We start from the raw sequence: 18934 nt of genomic DNA on the forward strand, positions 1-18934 counted from the left end.
AAAGACTGAATCCCGACCAAAGCCATACACATGAGTTACAGCAACACCATCAGCTTTCAGATCATCCAATTGTTTGCTGTGACAGAACTGTCTTTAATAACTACGAGCTTTCAGGGAGCTTTCCAGAAGCATTGCATCTGCTGTGTAAACCAGCACGCCTTCCTTTGGATTGCTATTCCTACCTTTTCATTATTGCATAGATCTCACTCAGCCTCGGTACTGCAGTCATGTCGCCCCTTGTGTCTCTAGGATGCCAACTAATTTACAGCTGTGTTCACCCATGAGAACCCCCAAGTTCAACCTATGCCCATGCTTCCAGCATTCCTACAGAGGCAAACAAGTTTATTGATTTCTTGGCTCTAAATTTATTTTCCCTTTAACATAGCCTATGTAATTTATATAAATGTGTTTCCTTAAAATAAAAAAAAAAAGATTCTTGGTGAATTATATCCCACTGGCTTTTATTCCTCACCCTATGATCACTTGTTCAAAATTGTCTTAATCAATTTTATTAGATTGTCATCCACTTTTTAAAAATCCACCAATCACTTGAATGCCAATCCTTTAATCTCCACTCCTTCCTTGCTATGCATTTAAAGAAACAAGGCAAAAACCATCCAGACTTGCATGCCAATATATAAATGAAAGCAAAAAAAATCAAACCAACTAAACTACCACCTCTTGCCAAAAGCACAAACAAAATTCTCTTTGGGTAAGTGTTTATATCAAAATAATTACTCTTACTTCCTATTATTTAAAGTTAATGAAAGTGGCCCAAAAACAAATAGAAAGGTGCTCATCTTCATTAGTCCTCAGGGAAATGCAAATTAAAACTATAATACATTCTTATTTACCATTATCATGTATTAGAAGGGCTAAAATTAAAAGGACCCAAAATGTCAAGTGTAGGAGAGGGTATGTAGCAACCAGAACTCTCATCCACTTGGTGGGAGAGTAAACTGGTATAACCACTTCAGAAAAATGTTTGGAACACAGTTTTGCCTAAAGGTAAAGAAGTTTTCTCACAGAGCAAAACAGTTTTACCCAATGAAACAATTCCACTCATAGGTATATACTCATCAGACATATGCATGCCTCTTTATGCCAAAAGACATGTGAAGAATTTTTTAGAAGGAGTATTCATATAGCCCCAAACCGGAAACTTCCTAATGGCACTTCAGTAGTAGACTAGGCTGTGATACATTAATAGATGTCATTGTAAAGGATAGTTTGACAGAAGAAAGCAAGGTGGCAAAGCATAGCCCCTTCAGAGGGAACGTCTCTGGAACTGTGTTTTCCCAAGCAAGTCAAATAATCCCTCTTATTAGGAAGATGAAGACAATGGCTTCCATACAGGCTTAAAGAAATTAAATGAGAAACAAAGTACTGGCCTTGTAACCTATGGAAGTGATATGACGTCACTATAGCTGTGATCCTAATTACTTTAATAATTTGGCATCGACTTTGGATTTTATCCTGACTCTGATTCACGCCACCACAGCAGCTCAATGGCAGGCGGAGGAAAGTTAAGCCCCTCCTCCTGACACTTTGCCTATATAGATTCAAATAAAGAAAACTCACAGGCCGGATTCTCTCTGACTTCTTTCCCAGAACAACCACCTTCTTACTATTCATCAGTATTTACATTAGGACAAAAGACTGGAGCCAAAGTTACTGAGGGAAAATATAAAGCAAGATGCAAAGTAGGACTGCTTAGAATTACATCAACAACTGAGATGGAGCAAGCCTGAAAGCACTAAATAAAGACCAAAAATCGACTGGCCACATGCACTTGCTTTGCTCATTTCAATCTTGATAGGGGACTTTATGTGTTTTACCTTCCCAGGGCTTCAGAAGTGAGAAACAATCCATATCTTTAAACAGTGCTCACTAAATAATGCATTTTATTCATTTTATGTCATTTAAAAGGTAACTGAGCAGAAGAGTTTAAAGGACAGTTAAAATGAGTGCAGGCCCTGGGAAGAAGGCTCATGTTTATGTTTAAAAAAAAGTGAAAAACACAGGACTTCACTTTTACTCCACTGAAATGAAGTTCTCATAAATTACAACAGTGATAACACTTGGTAAACTAACAAAGGAAAATGAGACTGCTTTCCCTCACACATAACAGAAAGAGAAATATCCACATACATCTAAGAGAGACTTCATGGATATGTGTAACTCTTGCTTTTTCCCACATTAAAGTACATGTGAAAATCTGCCAGTTAAGGGATGCTTAGTAAACTCATTTCAAATGTTATTTGCCTTTTATAAAATAAATTTTTGCAAAACTTTTAAGAAGTACATTACCTGAAATGTTTTTAGTAACTTGTTTCAAAATTGTGCTTTGAGGAGACTCATTCCCAAATATCTCTAAGAATACTTTCTGTATTAACTAAAAGCTTATTTCCCTTGGAGAAAAGATTCTATGGGTGTTTACTGAAACTATCTTGCTACCTATTGTAAAATGTTGAATTTATCAGAACTAGGGTTCAAATAATCTAAATACTAACAAATAAAGTCACAAACACTCTATATTCTATGGCACTTATCTGACATATTGTTGGATATGATCAGAAAGACAAAGTCACTTTATCTTTATTATTTTTATCCATATAAAAAGAGAGACTCAAATCAACAATTCTGGGGGTTTTTTTCAATGATGTTGTGGTTCCCTCACCATTTACTTCCAGTTCTCACTATTTTATATATGAGGCAAAAACGTCGATTTTCAATTATTACAATAAAAGTCTGCCAGAAACATTTTGCATTAATGAATCTCAGGATATTTTACCAATTCATTAATTCTCACTGCATACTTTTGAGGAAGATTTCAAGCACTAGCCTGATTTAGTAGGTAGCTTACTATCGGTAACAAAAGCAAATTGTAAGATCATAATTGAAATTCACCATCTCTGACTAATGCACTATCACAATAGTCCATTATTTCAATCACCCTCTCTCTAATAAAACTGACATCACTTAATGTAAATCTCTCAGATTTATAAGTCACAACCATTTTATGGGTGGAATGAAGGATAAAAGAAGTCAAAGCAAAAAGTATGATCCCTGCTATTGTCAAACACAAAGCTCAGTGTAGGGCCGTTTTTCCTCCTACTGCCAGTCACCTGCAAAGGAAACTACAGAACGCCACCACAAGCTTCTAGTTATTAAGAGAAGCCTAAGGAAAACGTCAGATTACTTCTCACCAAGGAAATTAGATTGTAACATGTGTAGTAACAATTGCATTCAGTTCTTCCTGATCCCACCATCTACTTGACTAGGCTAATACATGTCCATAAAATGGACTGTCTTCAATATAAAGCCTAATAAAATCAAATATAAATGAGCTCCTGAGGGAATTAATTCAATGGACTACAAAGTGACAACCCAATTTTACTCTGATAACTTGTCACTCTCACCAGCAGTAGCACATTGTATACTGTGTAGACAATGATGTAAGAGCAGGGTAAACATAAACTAATAAAAGTAGCCATTGGTTCTCTGGGTGTAGGTGTATATACACACGTATGAATATATTTTCATATGCAACAACCCCAATCTATTCTTCAAACATTATCATAACAACCCAACTTTCCTTACATGTTGCTATTTCTTAGTACAATTCTTTTAAAGCATAAGTAACATAGATGAAATGTTTTACTGTTATTGAATGAATGATATAGAAGAACCCATTTGAGAATAGCTACAGACGAGTCAAAGAAGTAACTGTATATAATGACTGCTATTAATAAAAGGCAGGAAAGCTTTCTCTCTCAATGGTAGGAGTCTTGTTTTTCTGAATTAAGGCTATAGCCCTTTCCCACAATGGATAACCATATAACAACATGGAATTCTGTGGTTTGAGCAAGGTTTACTTTTTAAAAAAATGTATTCATCTTAAAAGTTATTCTTACATTTGCATTCCTTACAGCACTTGCCATCCACGTATGCAAGAGCAGACTTAAGCGGGCAATCTGGAATTGGGCAGGTCAGAGTTTCACACTGGATGGTGCCATTCTGAGAAGAAAACAATATTTAAAGAATTTCCAAGTTGCAGTTTGGTAGTCTTCAAGTATTTTTTTATCTCTTTCTCAATGTTTTTACCCCACTTAAAATGTCACAAATGATTCTCTTTCTTATATACAATAAAATCCCATGATACAGATACCCACAGTTATATAAATTGTATTTTAACACAGTTGGTGATAGGCTCCCACCTTTTGCATAGCCACTGCACTAAACTGAGCTAGAGTTCTCATCTTCAGTAGGGAGGTAGAGAAGACAGAAGTGCAGTGCAGGGCACCACTTGGACAGGAAATAGCACACTGAGGTCAGGTCAGATGAGGTCACAAAACAAGCATCAACAACCAGGAGATTCCTAGAAAGGCTCATACCAAAATATGACCCAGAATTTCCCCCTGGATATTAAGTTGTGGCAGGTGAACACCATGAGAAAGCACCAAACTGCAGACAGGATCACAAGGAATTTGATTCCAGAAGGTCACCCAGAACTCTAGGCTGCTCAAGCTTTCCTAGTCATTCTATTGACCTCATTATGTCACATCCCCATATTTCACTCAGTTCAATTTTTGGCTCCCATTTTCCAAGTCTGGGGAGGCTTTAGTGTATTTGTAAAGTTCCATTATTTTGGTAGAGTTACAATATGTTCCTAAATTCAAATAGTATAATACACACATGGGCATTTCCAAGATTTATTTTGCCCTTTTGTACGCATAATATTCTGCTTTTGAATAAACTTGTAGAATAGAGGGACACTTTTTCAAAAAGGCTAATTCACATAGCACTTTTCTTTCCAGTCAACTAGCTTTATATGGAATTTAAAATTTCAAAACCAAACTAGTTTTAAACTCTCTTTTGAAAAAGAACATATTCTAAAATAATAATGAACAAATACATTTCACTTTATTAGTAAAGAATGAGAGAAATCTTGGTTATTTAAATTCCATTATTTGTTTATATGGCCCAATCCAGTCACCATATTTAACAATGCATATAATTTACCTTCATAAAAATACATTAATAAAAACATGAGGGGAAAATCACTGGAAATACTAAGGATAATAGGACTGAATCCTTTTGGGAAGCACCCCTAACCACCATAATGTAAATTGCTAACTTCTTGTGTGTACCAATAAATATAAAACTTCATGGCATTCCTCAACCATAGTCATCTTTATAGACTGGAGAGTGTTTTTAACAGTGCAATACCCACTTCTTTAGATTAGACCCGGCTGGCTGGCACTCTAGTCTTACGGAAATGGCTCCTGAAATTTTTCATGATTACATTGCTTTAACACATTTTAGAGTGGAGGCCTCCGAGTCCCCTCAGTCTGAACGCAAACAAAAGCCATACCAGGCATGTGCAGTTCTTACAGCCGTCTGTCCAGGACTCAAATTCTCGGTAGGTGACTCCCTTCGTGGTGCAAGTCCTTTCACAATAGCACTGATCCAATCTATTCATTCGCTGTTCCGCTCGAGACAGCTGTGGCACAAAGAAAGGGGTCTACGTTGTTCCCCAGGCCAGCGACACAGAAAGGCACAGCACTCCTGTTGGATCTCACCTTTCTCAAGTACACAGCCGTAATGACGGCTATGCCCATCAACCAGTGTTTATAAAAATACTTAAGCCTTTAGTTCAAAAGAAGAGGCTTTTCCCCTCTGCTTTTTGCTCCCTGCCTTTGGAGCATAATTTGTAAGACATAAATTGAAGGCTAATTCAAAAGAGCACCACCCACAAAGAATTTCCATTTTTTGAAAAGGTTTAATTTCATGAATGTTTACTCAATTGAAAAAATAAAGTTTTAAATTTATATTAAGAAATCAATACAACAGTATACAACCCATAGCATAACCTTTGGGTTATCAGTAACTACTTTGTAAAATGACAACAGATTTGTGAAATTGTAGCGAAAACTCATATTTCATATTAGTGAACAATACTATACTTGTGACACATTGGTAGCAAATACTTGGTGGGACCACATTCATGACACAATTTTGGTGTCCATATTCTTCACAATGTCCTCTCTACCTCCACCCTTGTAATGAAAAACTAAATAAAAGGAATAACACTAAGAATTAAACTAAACAGTAAGTTCTCTTGTAGTAAACAGTGTATAAACCAGGTAATATGCCTTATTCCTGATTTGCTAAATCATTTTTTATACAGACAGAGAGGATCTGAATAATTAGATTCATGGAATATTTTTGATTTAGAGTCAGTGATGGCTAAAGCTTACAGTTCTCAGCCAACAACATAGTATAGGAACATGCTCAAAGGTGAACATTTGTGATTATAAAAGGAACTATAGGGCAGTGGACTTGGCCCAGTGGTTAGGACATCGGTCTACCACATGGAAGGTCTGCGGTTCAAATCCCGGGCCTCCTTGACCCATGTGGAGCTGGCCCACGCACAGGGCTGATGCACGCAAGGAGTGCCCTGCCACACAGGGGCGTCCCGGCGTACGGGAGCCCCACGCGCAAGGAGTGCACCCCGTAAGGAGAGTCGCCCAGTGCGAAAGAAAGTACAGCCTGCCCAGGAATGGTGCCACACACACCATTGCTGACACAGCAAGATGAAGCAACAAAAAGAAACACAGATTCCCATGCTGCTGACAACAAGAGAAGTGGACAAAGAAGAACACGCAGCAAATAGAGAGAAAAGACAACTGGGGTGGAGGGGGGGAGGGGAGAGAAAGAAATCTTAACAAATAAATAAATAAATAAAGGGAACTATAAGGAATCCAAGGACTTTGGAATGTCCCCCACTGTATTTCTGAGTGGCTTTTACCTTGGCTGATGTTTTGGCTAAAATGTCTTGCAGCTCCATGATTTTCTGCACGAGTCCATGAAAGTCATTGCAAGTTGGACAGGCTGGAATTACAAACACTATTTTGGTCAAAATGTAGTTATAAAGGGTTCAACCTGGTTAAGTCTATGCTAACAACTAATATATGGGAACTCTAATTTCAAACTGACATTATGGACAAACGTAAGCAAAAAGCACACTTTTCATCATACAGTGCAAGAACTAATAGACTTACTGCGATTAAGATCTGGGCACTGAGCAATAAATCCTTGGGGCATGACAAGTAATTGCACATCTTGCATTATACCCTGTGTGTGAAAAATTTAAAAAGAGACATATTACTTTCATCTACCACAATTATGTTCAACAGTCAAGTTCATGAAGGAAAACATTACAGGATAGACTTACCAAATGACTGAGAAAAGAGCCTTTTTGAATACATTACTTCCAATTCATACCAAAAGGAAAGAAATACACCAGCAAAATAGATGATTGCCCATGTACTCTCTTATTGATAATACTTTAAAGCCTTAAGATTAAATGTCAAGATATAATTAAGAGGCAATAGTCATGTTATTTTGAGATGTTATTTTTAGTTAGTGCTGAAATAAGGCTTGAAAATGACCTTTAAAAATTAACCTGAAAATCAGTTCTGGTTTCAGCAACACTGAAACTGATGCCAATTTTAAATTAACTGCAATGATCAAAAGGAAAAGGACAGGAAAACTGAGACATGAGAGCAATGAGCATTTCTCATTTTTCAATTATCTTTTAAAATTAATTTCTCAATTCAAAAAGAACAATGGGTTTATTAAACAGGTATAATAATATATAATGACAAGTTCTGAGGAGTACAGAAAGTTTTAACCTTAAATTTTTTAAATGCCAGCTGGAAATGACCCACTTTACACAGAGGGCCACACTGCATGTATATAGGCAAAATTTACATGCATTCTTTGTCACTGAGGTTTAATTAGTTTCCAACTTCCTGGGCTGTTTAAAACAAAATCCAAATGGTAGCTCAGAAGTAATTTTCACCAACACATTCCAGCTGTCCCTTTCATCTACTACTTCTCTCCTTCTTCATCAACTTTATATATTTCCTTTAATTGATATTTCACTTTATCCCCTTGAGAAATGCAAACAGAACGTCAAATGATAGGGTAATAGAACCCCATGTTGGCAGGACAATTCTGAATATACCTATGCAGATTCACCAGTCAAATACTGGCCTATATATCATCTACATTTTTAATCTGGTTAACAGTATGACACAAAAGAGTGACAAAAGGAGTGTCAAGGTGAATAATAATTATTTCAGTATTTAGAAGCAGCAATTGCTGAATTTGTTGTTTCTTTGGGTTTGGATTGGGAAAGCAACATGTATACAAATTCCTATTACTTGGAAGAGGCAACACGAAAACAGGACTACCATGTATAGTTATAGAGTTTGTGAAATGCACAGCTGAAGAAGGCATCATTCATATACTAAGTTAAAAATTATGACCCCTAGAGATATGAGGAGAATTCTGAGGGCACATCTGAACTCCACAGGAAAGGCTATGATGATTAACTAGCTTTGTCATACCGAGAGAAGAGAACTGGAACTCAACACATCTGCCATCCTCTACATGGAGAAAGAGCACTGATTTTGTTTTTTCAGGATTTGCAAGCAAGGAATCAGTCCCCAATCTTTGCCCTTATGTAGCTGCCTGGCTTTGGGCAAGTCACTCTTAGCAGGTTAATGCATACGCAAAAGACACTGCATTAAGGCTGGCAAGGCTATGAGTAAATGAAATAACATATTCAAAGCAGCTGGTACATAATGGACAATATTTAAATAAGTTTTTAAAATACTTTCTGGGATTATAAACTTTTCATACCTATTCTATTTCGAAATCCATGAGTTGCACACATCAGCTATCATTCTTTCATTTAACAACTGTTTACTGAGCCACACTGGTATCGCAGGCACTATCATAGTACCGGGGAGGGGAGAACGATTACACTACGACTGTGCAGGCAAGTAATTTTCTGGGCTTTATTTTTTCAACCTTAAAATACAGATAGCAAAATGGGATATCATTTATAGCCTCTGCAAATTCTGTGGAGTGCTGTCTCCAAGTAGACACAAAAGAAAAAGAACTAAATTATAACCACGTTCTAGTTTTGATGGACTTGTTCATCTGTATGTATTCCTTTCTCAATTCCTAGAGTACAAGGAGACCATGAATAATGAATATCAAAAAGCTTTCAATGCTCTATTATTAACAATCCTTATAAAAGTATCATCAAAGGTTATATATCAGTGGCGGAGAGTTTATTTGCATATTAACATTTTAGATTTTTCATTGAATGGCTGATTTCAAGAATGGTATATTAAATGTCCTGATTGCAGTCTTGTGAGCATCTCTGCAATATCTGAAGATCAAATGCAATTGGGAAAAAAAAGAAAATAGTTTTTGCTGACTAAATAAAATGTCAGTGTTAAAAATCACAGAAAACAAATAGAAATAGGCACAAAGAAAAAAAAAAAAAGAAAAACTATTTAAATTGAATTATTTCGGGAAACGGACTTAGCCCAGAGGTTAGGGTGTCCATCTACCAAATGGGAGGTCCACGGTTCAAACCCCGAGCCTCCTTGACCAGTGTGGAGCTGGCCCATGCACAGTGCTGATGCGCGCAAGTAGTGCTGTGCCACGCAGGGGTGTCCCCCGGGTAGGGGAGCCGCATGCGCAAGGAGTGCACCCCGTAAGGAGAGCCACCCAGCGTGAAAAAAAGTGCAGCCTGCCCAGGAATGGCACCACACACATGGAGAACTGACACAACAAGATGACGCAACAAAAAGAAACACAGATTCTCGTGCCACTGACATCAACAGAAGTGGACAAAGAAGAACACGCAGCAAATAGACACAGAGAACAGACAATCGGGTGGGGAGCAGGGAGAGAAATAAATAAATATAAAAATATAAAAAAATAAATAAATTGAATTATTTCATTTTACACCAAATATATATATATACATTTCAAACTCCTTAGAATGCATTTACATTTATACTTTATGCTCAGATTTTAATCAAAAGATACCTTAAAATACCCATGTGCATTATTTCTCTGTCCCAGCCAAAACGCTGTGCCCAGAGGCAAGTCCATGGAGGGCTTTTCAACCACTCTTTCATAAATTCTGCAAAAATAAATATCAGAGAAAGAACATGAGTAGACAATCACTTCTCAGAATCTCCCATTTCCTGGACTGATCCTGTTTCACTTACTTATTGCAGTCAATGTGTAAAACCAGATGGGAGGCACTGATGGCTAAGGAGAGCTTGTGCCACTTGTCATCAGCCAAAATATACGGAAACACTTCCGTGTGAGGGCGGTGACTGCCTGAGCGGTAATGCAGCCTGACTTCGTTCCGATGGCCACTGCTTTCCAGTTCCAGGTACCTGCGCAGAAAGGAAGGGCCACAGGGGCCCGTCATGGTCAGAAAACAAAGTTCAACAATGAGGCGACGACCTCTGCCTCTGGAAAATGGAATAGGAACACTTCTTCCTCTTCCTCCAAGTAAGCACAACTTAAGCGAACAAAAGATGAGGTGGGGTTGGGAAACTGGCTGAGAACCTTAGACCTGAGGAACAACAACGATGAGTTTCCTGGCTTTTCTTCTTGCTTTACATATTCTGGACTTGTAGCTAAAGAAGCTGGCAACCTGGAAATACTAACAGGCACAGGGCAAAAAAAAAAGTTCCAATAAAAAGCGTGTTCTCTCTTCTAAAAACCAGGAAAGGTGCAGCAAAGCAAGATAGAAAAATTTTATAAAATGAGCTTTCTACTCTAGCCAAGCAAAAAATAAATAAATAAAACAAAATAAGATAAGATAAACTGCAGCTCTAACCCCACCCACATCAGCAAAGGCCAAGTGGGGAGTCTATAGTTCCATCCTCATAAGGCAGCAAAAAGGCACCCCAACACCTCTGTCAGAGCAGAGTCACAGAAGTCCAAGTAGGGAGCCAGTATTTTCACCCCTGCCGGCCAGACAAGGCTCTGCATCAACGGAGACCACGTGGGCGGCCTGAACCTCCATCCTCACATGGCAATAACGGAGCACACCTATCCCTCCCCAAGTGTAGTATCAGAGGAAACTCAGCGGAGTCAGGACTTCAACCATCAGCCAGCAGTAACGAGACCACCCCACCACAGCAGCAGTGAAGACCAGGCGCAGAGCTGGAACTTCCACCTTGGCCAAAATTGTAAGAACTCTGCCCTCAATGAGGCCACGTGAGGAACCCGAACTCCCGCCTCCACTTGGTAGTAATAAGACAACAGGGTGGTACCAGAGAAAGCCAGGCAAAACAGCGGATTTAAATAAGATCAAAAGCTTCAAAACACACCACAAAAATGTCTGGGTTTCAATCACTCATCATACCAAGAACCCAAAATATCTCAAACTTAAAGAAAAAAAGGTAATCAATCAATAGATACCAACACCAAGATCACAGAGATGTTAGAATTATCAGACAAATATTTTTAAGGGAGCAAGAAAATAAGAAATTATGAATATACTTGAAAAGATTTTAAAATGAACGTCTTAGCAAAGAAAAAGAAGATGTAAAGAAGAACCAAATATGGATTTTAGAATTGAAAAAAATAACTGAAATAAAAAGCTGAAGGAGTGGTCTGAAAAGCAGAAAGGAGGGAACCAAAAAAAATAATTCATTAACTAGAAGATACATATAAAGAAGAAAAATCTCTTCTTTTAAATGGTTTTTCTGCATCAAGCTATATGGTCATGCGATTTTTCGTCTTTAGGTAGTTAATATGGTAGATTACATTGATTGGCTTTTGAATATTGAACCAGTCTTGCATCCCTAGAATAAATTCCATTTGGGTCATAGCATATCATTCTCTTTTACATATTGCCAAATTCTATTTACCAATAAGTTGTTAAGGATTTTTATGTCATATTCACATGGGAGATACTGGTCTGTAGTTTAATTTTTTTTTTTTTTTGCAGTCTTTGCCTGGTAACATTTCTGTTAGAGAACTTTTAGGTTTTCAGAAAAATCATGCAGAAAGTACAGAGTTCCCATATATACTTTTGCCTAACTTTGGTATCAAGGTAATAAAATATACATTAAAATATATTGGAAAGTGTTCCCTCTTCTATTTCTTGAAAGAGATTGTGAAGAGTTTGATTCAGAAAAAAATACTTGACAAAATTCAACACCAATTCATTATAAAACTCTCCAAAAAATAAGAATAGATCGAAAATTCCTCAACTTTATAAAGAGCATACACAAAAACCCTCAGCTAATATTATACTTAATACTTTCCCCCTAACACCAGGAATAAGGCAAGGATATCCATTCTCACCATTCTTATTCAAATTAGCAGTAGAAGTTCTAGTCAGTGCAATGAAACAAGGAAATAAAAGGCATACTGATTAGAAAGGAAGATATAAAACTATTCCTACTTGCAGAATTATAATTGTTTACATAGAAAATCCCCATCAGCTAAGATGGAGTTGAAGAAGGACAACCACCACACCATGGAGCCTAGATTGATTACAACTGAAAGTGGGAGGATTGCATCCAGCATCCATGTGGAATCTGAGCCTCCTCTTGACATAGAGGTGCAATGGACACAATCAATCCAATGTCCACAGAGAAAAGGTGGCATTGGAGTGGGAAAAGTGGACATGGTGGCTGATGGGTATGGGGAGAGGCAGGAAGAGATGAGAGGTGGGGGCGTCTTTGGGACATGGAGATGCCCTGGATGGTGCTTCAGGGGCAATCACCGGACATTGTAAATCCTCACAGGGCCCACTGGATGGAATGGAGGAGAGTGTGGGCCATGATGTGGACCGTTGACCATGAGGTGCAGAGGTGCCCAGAGATGTACTTACCAAATGCAATGGATGTGTCATGATGATGGGAACGAGCGTTGCTGGGGGGGGGGGGGGGAGAGGTGGGGGGGGGGTGGGGATGAATGGGACCTCATATATATATTTTTAATGTAATATTATTACAAAGTCAATAAAAAAATAAAAAAAGAAAAAAAGAAAATCCCCATGAATCTACCAAAAACACTCCTACAATTAATAAGTAACTTAAGCAAGGTCATAGACCACAATATGAATGCACAAAAAATCAATTTTATATCTATGTACCAGCAATGGACGCGAAGACATGAAAATTAAAAATATAGTATAATTTAAAAGTGTTCAAAAAATGAAATAATGAAACAGTTATATGCAATTCTAACAAAACGTGTAAGAACTGTATGCTGAAAACTAAATAACAGTAATGAAGTCATTTCTCACCATACTGATGTGCAGTTTTCATGACACTATCAAACTGGTAAGATTTCTTGCAGGTATAGTCAAGATTCTGCTAAAATTTATAAGGAAAGACAAACTAGAATAGCTAAAACAATTTTTTTAAAAAAGAAGAAAAAGTAGGCAGAATCACTCTACCCAATTTCAAGACTTACTATATAACCATAGTAATCAAGACTGTGTGCTACTGGCAGAGGGATAGGCACATACTGCATGTAGATGGAGAACCCAGATACAGACCCACAAATATGACCAGCTGATTTTTTACATAGGTGCAAAAGAAATTCAAAGGAGAAAAGATATTCTTTTTAACAAATGGTGCTGGAGCAATCAAGTGGACATCCATAAGCAAAACTTAAAACTCAACTTATATCTCACATCTTACAGAAAAATTGACAAAAACGGATCATGAGCTTAAATACAAAATATACAACTATACAATTTTTAGAGAAAAACATAGGAGAAAATATTCAGGATGTAGGGCTAGGCAAGCAGTTCTTAGACCTGATTCCCACACAGGTTTGGTCTCCTGTGCCTTCTAAAAAAAAACAAGCAAACAAATGAAAAGACCAACTCAGGGGAGCCAATGCAGCTCAGTGTTTGAGCAGCACCAGCTTCCCACATACAAGGTCCTGGATTCAATCCCCAGGCCTGGTACCTTAAAAAAAATACAAAACTAAACATGCAACAAGTATAAGATCCAGTGTGGCAGACTTCAAGAAAAGGCTTTTTTTTTTTCATCTTAATCTGTGTTCCTGCAGGTATGAACCCATTTGCAAACAGGACCCTTTGAAGATGTATTATCAGTTAAGGTGAATAGGATCACTTAAATGAGGGTATAGCTCGAACCACCCTTTGCTAAGAAATTAAGCACATGACTCAAAGATCCACTCAACCATCTCAGAGGAAGTAAGGACTGGAAAGGCACTAATCCAGGAAGGATCTGTGCAAAATCCTTTTGTCTGATTACTTGCACCCCCTTGGACTGCATGCAAATCAACAAAGTTTTTTTGAGAATTTTTGTATATGCATAAACACTGCCAGCCTAGAGAAAAGACAAAATGAAGGAAAAACTGATTTTAAGGACAGAACCATGTGGTTAACCAAACTCTGGACTGAAGAGATCTCCTTAGGTCAAGAGAGAGGGGGTCCACCCATGCCTTTGCATAAAGTGGGGCTTCTTTCCTGGTGGTTAGAGAGGGCAGGTCTTAGGGTCCAGAGTCCACAGGAGTGAGGCCACCATCCCAATTCTTATGGAGGGTGGAGCTTATGCCCCAGCACTCAGGAAGAGCATGGCTGCCAGTACCATGCTCAGAGAGGCTAGGCCTATGCCTTTGTATTTGGGAAGAGCGTGTCCACTGCCCAGCACTTAGGTCTGGAAGACAAGGCATTGATCTACTGATGACTCCCAGAACTTAGAATCTAATGGGCTTTGTCTTGCTGGGTTTCATGATCCCTGTTTTCCTCCCAAAGTCTCCCTTCTGGATAAGAATCTCTATCCTATTCCTATACCTATACTTCATTGTATTTCAGAAGCAGATAACTTGTTTTCTAGATTTCACAGGTCCATAGGCAGAGGAATTTTGCCCCATGATGGACTGTACCCATAACTAATTTTGAAGAGATTTTGTACTTATAGTTGTTCCTGAAATGACTTAGGACTTTTGAAGTATTGGGAAGGGGTGAATATATTTTTCATGTGGGAAGAACATGTCTTTTGCAATCCAGAAGGTGGACTATGGTAAAATGAATCATGTACCCCTACAAAAGACATGTTCTTAATCTTAATCAGTATTCCTGGGAGTACAAACCCATATGTAAATAAGACCATTTGAAGATGTATTATCATTCAGCAATTGAACTCCTGGATATTTATCCAAGAGAAATGAAGACACAAAAGTTTGTAAATAAAATTTTATAGGAGCTTTATTCATAATAGTCCAAAACTGGAAATAATCCAGATGTACTTCAACTGGTGAATGGTTAAACAAACATACATACCATGGAATGGTACTTATTTTGTTCAAGGTACTGATCTAAATACCAGGGATACTACAGTAAGCAAAACAAAAAAAGTTCTTGCTTTTGGAATTGAGTGATGGAGGGCAGCTAACATTCAAATAAGAAAGGAAAAGATAGACTTTCAGACGGCAATAAATGTTTTAGAGATAAATAGATAGGGTGGGAGATGGAGTGTGGTGGAAGGAGGGGTGCTGTTTCATGTAGAAGGGTCTAAAAAAGTCCTCACTGATAAAGTGATATTGAACAGAGACCTAACGGAAGAGAGTAAACAAGCAATGAAAACATCAGGGAACAGAGTGGTCTGGAAAATGAAGCAGAAAATACAGAGGCTCTGAAGCAGATGCATATTGTATTCAAGGTCCAGCAAGGTGGCAGTGCTACCAGAGCTAGAGAGCAAAGAGAGGAGAAGAGGAGATGAGATGAGATCATGTAGGAACTTGAGGCCATATAAAGATTTCAGCTTTTACTCTAAAAGAAATGGGATAATTTTCAGAAAATAAGTGGCATGATCCAGTTTAGATTTTAAAGAATACTTTGGTCACTGTGTTGATATTAGACTAATATCAAGGTATAATGGGGACTGAAACGGAGTTAAGTCAGTTGGGGGTGTTGCAGTAATCCACAGGAGACAGGATGGCATTTTGGACTAGGATGGTAGTGGTGGATGTGGTAGGAAGTGGTCCTATTCTGGAAATATTAGGAGAGTAGAGCCAAAGGAATTTGCTATTGTGGAGTGTTGAGAAAACAAACAAATGGGGGGTCAGTTTTCCCCTCCATTGTTTTGGACTTGACACAAATGGAAGATAGGATGTACGATACATAGAGATAAAGATTATAGAAGAAGTAAGTTTGGGAAAAGTGAATCCAGAGTTTAAAATTAAATACGGAACTCTGGGGAAGATGGTATCGAAGTAGGTAGGCATAATTCAACTCTCTCACAAAAAACAATGAAGAAAGGGCAAAAACCTACCCAAGGGAACTACTTTAGGGATCTACAGAACAGGAAAGGCTGCATATCTTCCAGAAGAAAGCAAGACAGAGAGATAAAGAGGCCAAAGGAAAACCGTGAGTCACTCACCTCTGCAGCCAGAAACGACACATATACCCCACCCTCAAGGCAAATAGCCTTGGTAAACCCCCTGGCTCCCTGGAGACAATTTAGTGCATGGGAGTGTTCCCAGGAAGGAAGAGGGGTCTGGCAGAGGGTGGAAAGTGGTTTCTTTTCAGTTAGTTTGGCCAGCTGAGCCCCCTTTGAATCTCAAAAAAGACCCCAACCAGCACTGAAGTGGCCCCAGGGAGAAGGGAGGGGGAAATCTGATAAGGCAGGCTGTCACACCCAGCTCCCCTGAGACAGAAAAGAACTAGGTCAGGGAGGGGGTGGAGACAGGTGCCTATCCAGCCTGGCTCAACAAACTGGTTCCACTCCTAGTACCCCCCAAGAGAAGGGATCGAGAGAGTGATCCACTGTGTTATAAGGCATCCAGGCGTCACTTAATGACAGGGAATGAATAGACAGATTTTGTTTGTTATAGGTTTCATTAGATCTGTTGTTTTTATTTTATATTGATTCTTTTTTTTTTCTTTTTATTCTCTTTATTTTATTCACTAAATCTGGGTACATCATCTGCAGAGGGCAGGCTGCAAGGTGATTGACCGATGAGGACTGATGGCCTGAGAAGCTCCCAGGAGCCTAAGAGGGAAGCTTGTTTTTCTTGGGCTGTTTTTTGTTGTCGTTTTGTTTCTTCTTTGTTCTCTTTTCCTTTTCTTTGTTTTCTTCTTTCTTTTACTTACTTTTTCTGTTCTCTTTTCCTTTTCTTTGTTTTCTTCTTTCTTTTACTTACTTTTTCTGCTTTATTTATTTATTTTCTTAGCTTGATTTTTCTATCTTCTGTCTTCTGTTAATTTTCTTTCATTTCACCTCTTCTTGTTTGATCTGCATTTTTCTTTTTCTCTCTCTTTTTTTCTTCTTATATTTCTGGCTTTTTTAATATATTCTATTTTTTCTCTATTTTGTTTTGTATTCCATATTTTCTATTCCACCTTTTTTATTCTTACTCCTTTGAATTTTTTATGATTTTTTACTCAGGTTTCTTATTTATTTTCCTGCTTCTTGCATGATTCGTCTTCTACATTTGTTAATTATTATTACTATTATTCTTTTCATCTTCTTATCTCTTTGTTTTTCTCTGGTCCTAATTTTTTTTTTCAAGAGAACACAGACAACTGCAAGGATATAGAATAAGAGAAAGCAAGTGTCAAAAAGGTACCTTAACACACACACACACTGAAAAAAAAACAATAAAATAAACCCCTAAAGTAAAAAAAGAAGCAAACCAACCAAATGGGCCCATCAAGATAAACAGATGCCTGTTTATCCAACAAAAAATTACAGGCCACACTAAGAAACAGGAAGACAAGGCCCAGTCTAACAAACAGAATAAAAAACAGGAGGAGATGCAGAACATGGAACAACTAATCAAGGCTGTCCAAACAAATATCATGTATCAACTTAATGAAATGAAGGAAGAGACAAATGCTATTGAGAAGACACTGGGGGAATATACTGAAGAAACTGTAAACATACATAAAAAGATAACATCTGAAGGTGATAGAATGGCACAATGCAAGAAATCAAAATACACTAGATGCACATAACCACAGATCTGAATGGGCAGAGGAAAGAATCAGTGGTGTCAAAGACAGCGCATCTGAAATCAGATACATAATAGAACAAATAGATAAAAAGTTAGAAAAAAATCCATCAGGCACTCAGGGATTTGAATGACAACATGAAAGGCACAAATATATGCATTATAGGCATCCCAGAGGGAGAAAAGAAGGGAAAGGGGCAAAAGGAGTGTTGGAGGAAATAATGGCTGAAAATTTCCCAACTCTTTTGAGGGACATAGATGTAGATGTCCAAAAAGCACAGTATACCCCGAACAGTATAAATCCTAACAGGTCTACCCCAAGACATATACTTATCAAATTGCTCAATGCTCAAGACAAAAAGAGAATATTGAAAGTAAAATAAAAAAGATCCATCACATACAAGGGAAGCTCAAAAACAGTAAACACTGATTTCTCAACTGAAACAATGGAGGCAAGAAGGCAGTGTTATAACACAGTTATGGTACTAAAAGAAAAAAATGTCAGTCAAGAATTCTGTATCCAGCAAAGCTGGGATTCCAAAACGAAGGAGAGTATATTCACAGATAAACAGAAACTAAATGTTTGTCAAGAAGTAACCTGTCCTTCAAGAAATACTAAAGGGAGTTCTGCAGGTTGAGAGGAGAAAAACATGAAAGAGGATTGAAAGAGAGCATAGGGAAGGAAGATTATTGGTACGAATAACTAAAAAGATAAAAGGAGAAATAAAAACAATATGACATGTACAAACCCAAAGAATATATGGATAATGTTAGTAATGCTTTGACAGAAAAAACACTGAATGTTAACAGATTAAACTTTTCAACCAAGAGACAGATTGGCAGAATGAATAAGGAAATACAACCCATCTATATGCTGTCTGTAAGAAACTCACCTTGAACCCAGGGTGCAGGGGTTACCAGACAGGGTGCACCATGGAATATGTAAGTGTTCACCTTGTCACACTGTGTTATTGCAGGGGGTGGAGACCCACACACTAAACAAGAAAATATTAAGCTCCTATTCTAGGGAGTCCTGCTATGTTCTCAGTTAGAGGGACAAGAATCCCTCTAGAACATAGGCAGTGTTTAA

At 37.9% G+C, this 18934-nt stretch overlaps 1 protein-coding gene across 4 annotated transcripts in view; it reads right to left on the reverse strand.

The window, feature by feature from the left end:
* NELL2 (neural EGFL like 2) overlaps positions 1-18934 on the reverse strand; it is a 526313-nt gene that overhangs the window by 319388 nt on the left and 187991 nt on the right. For all 4 annotated transcript variants that reach the window (XM_004447896.5, XM_058307852.2, XM_004447895.4 and 1 more), the window contains 6 exons: positions 10107-10280; positions 9922-10018; positions 7068-7140; positions 6815-6897; positions 5378-5506; positions 3918-4020 (listed from right to left, as the gene is read on the reverse strand). In XM_004447896.5, coding sequence (XP_004447953.2) covers positions 3918-4020; positions 5378-5506; positions 6815-6897; positions 7068-7140; positions 9922-10018; positions 10107-10280 — 659 coding nt within the window. The remainder of the gene's footprint in view (positions 1-3917; positions 4021-5377; positions 5507-6814; positions 6898-7067; positions 7141-9921; positions 10019-10106; positions 10281-18934) is intronic.

This window comes from Dasypus novemcinctus, chromosome 12 (assembly GCF_030445035.2).
Source record: "Dasypus novemcinctus isolate mDasNov1 chromosome 12, mDasNov1.1.hap2, whole genome shotgun sequence".
Classification (NCBI taxonomy): Eukaryota; Metazoa; Chordata; class Mammalia; order Cingulata; family Dasypodidae; genus Dasypus; species Dasypus novemcinctus.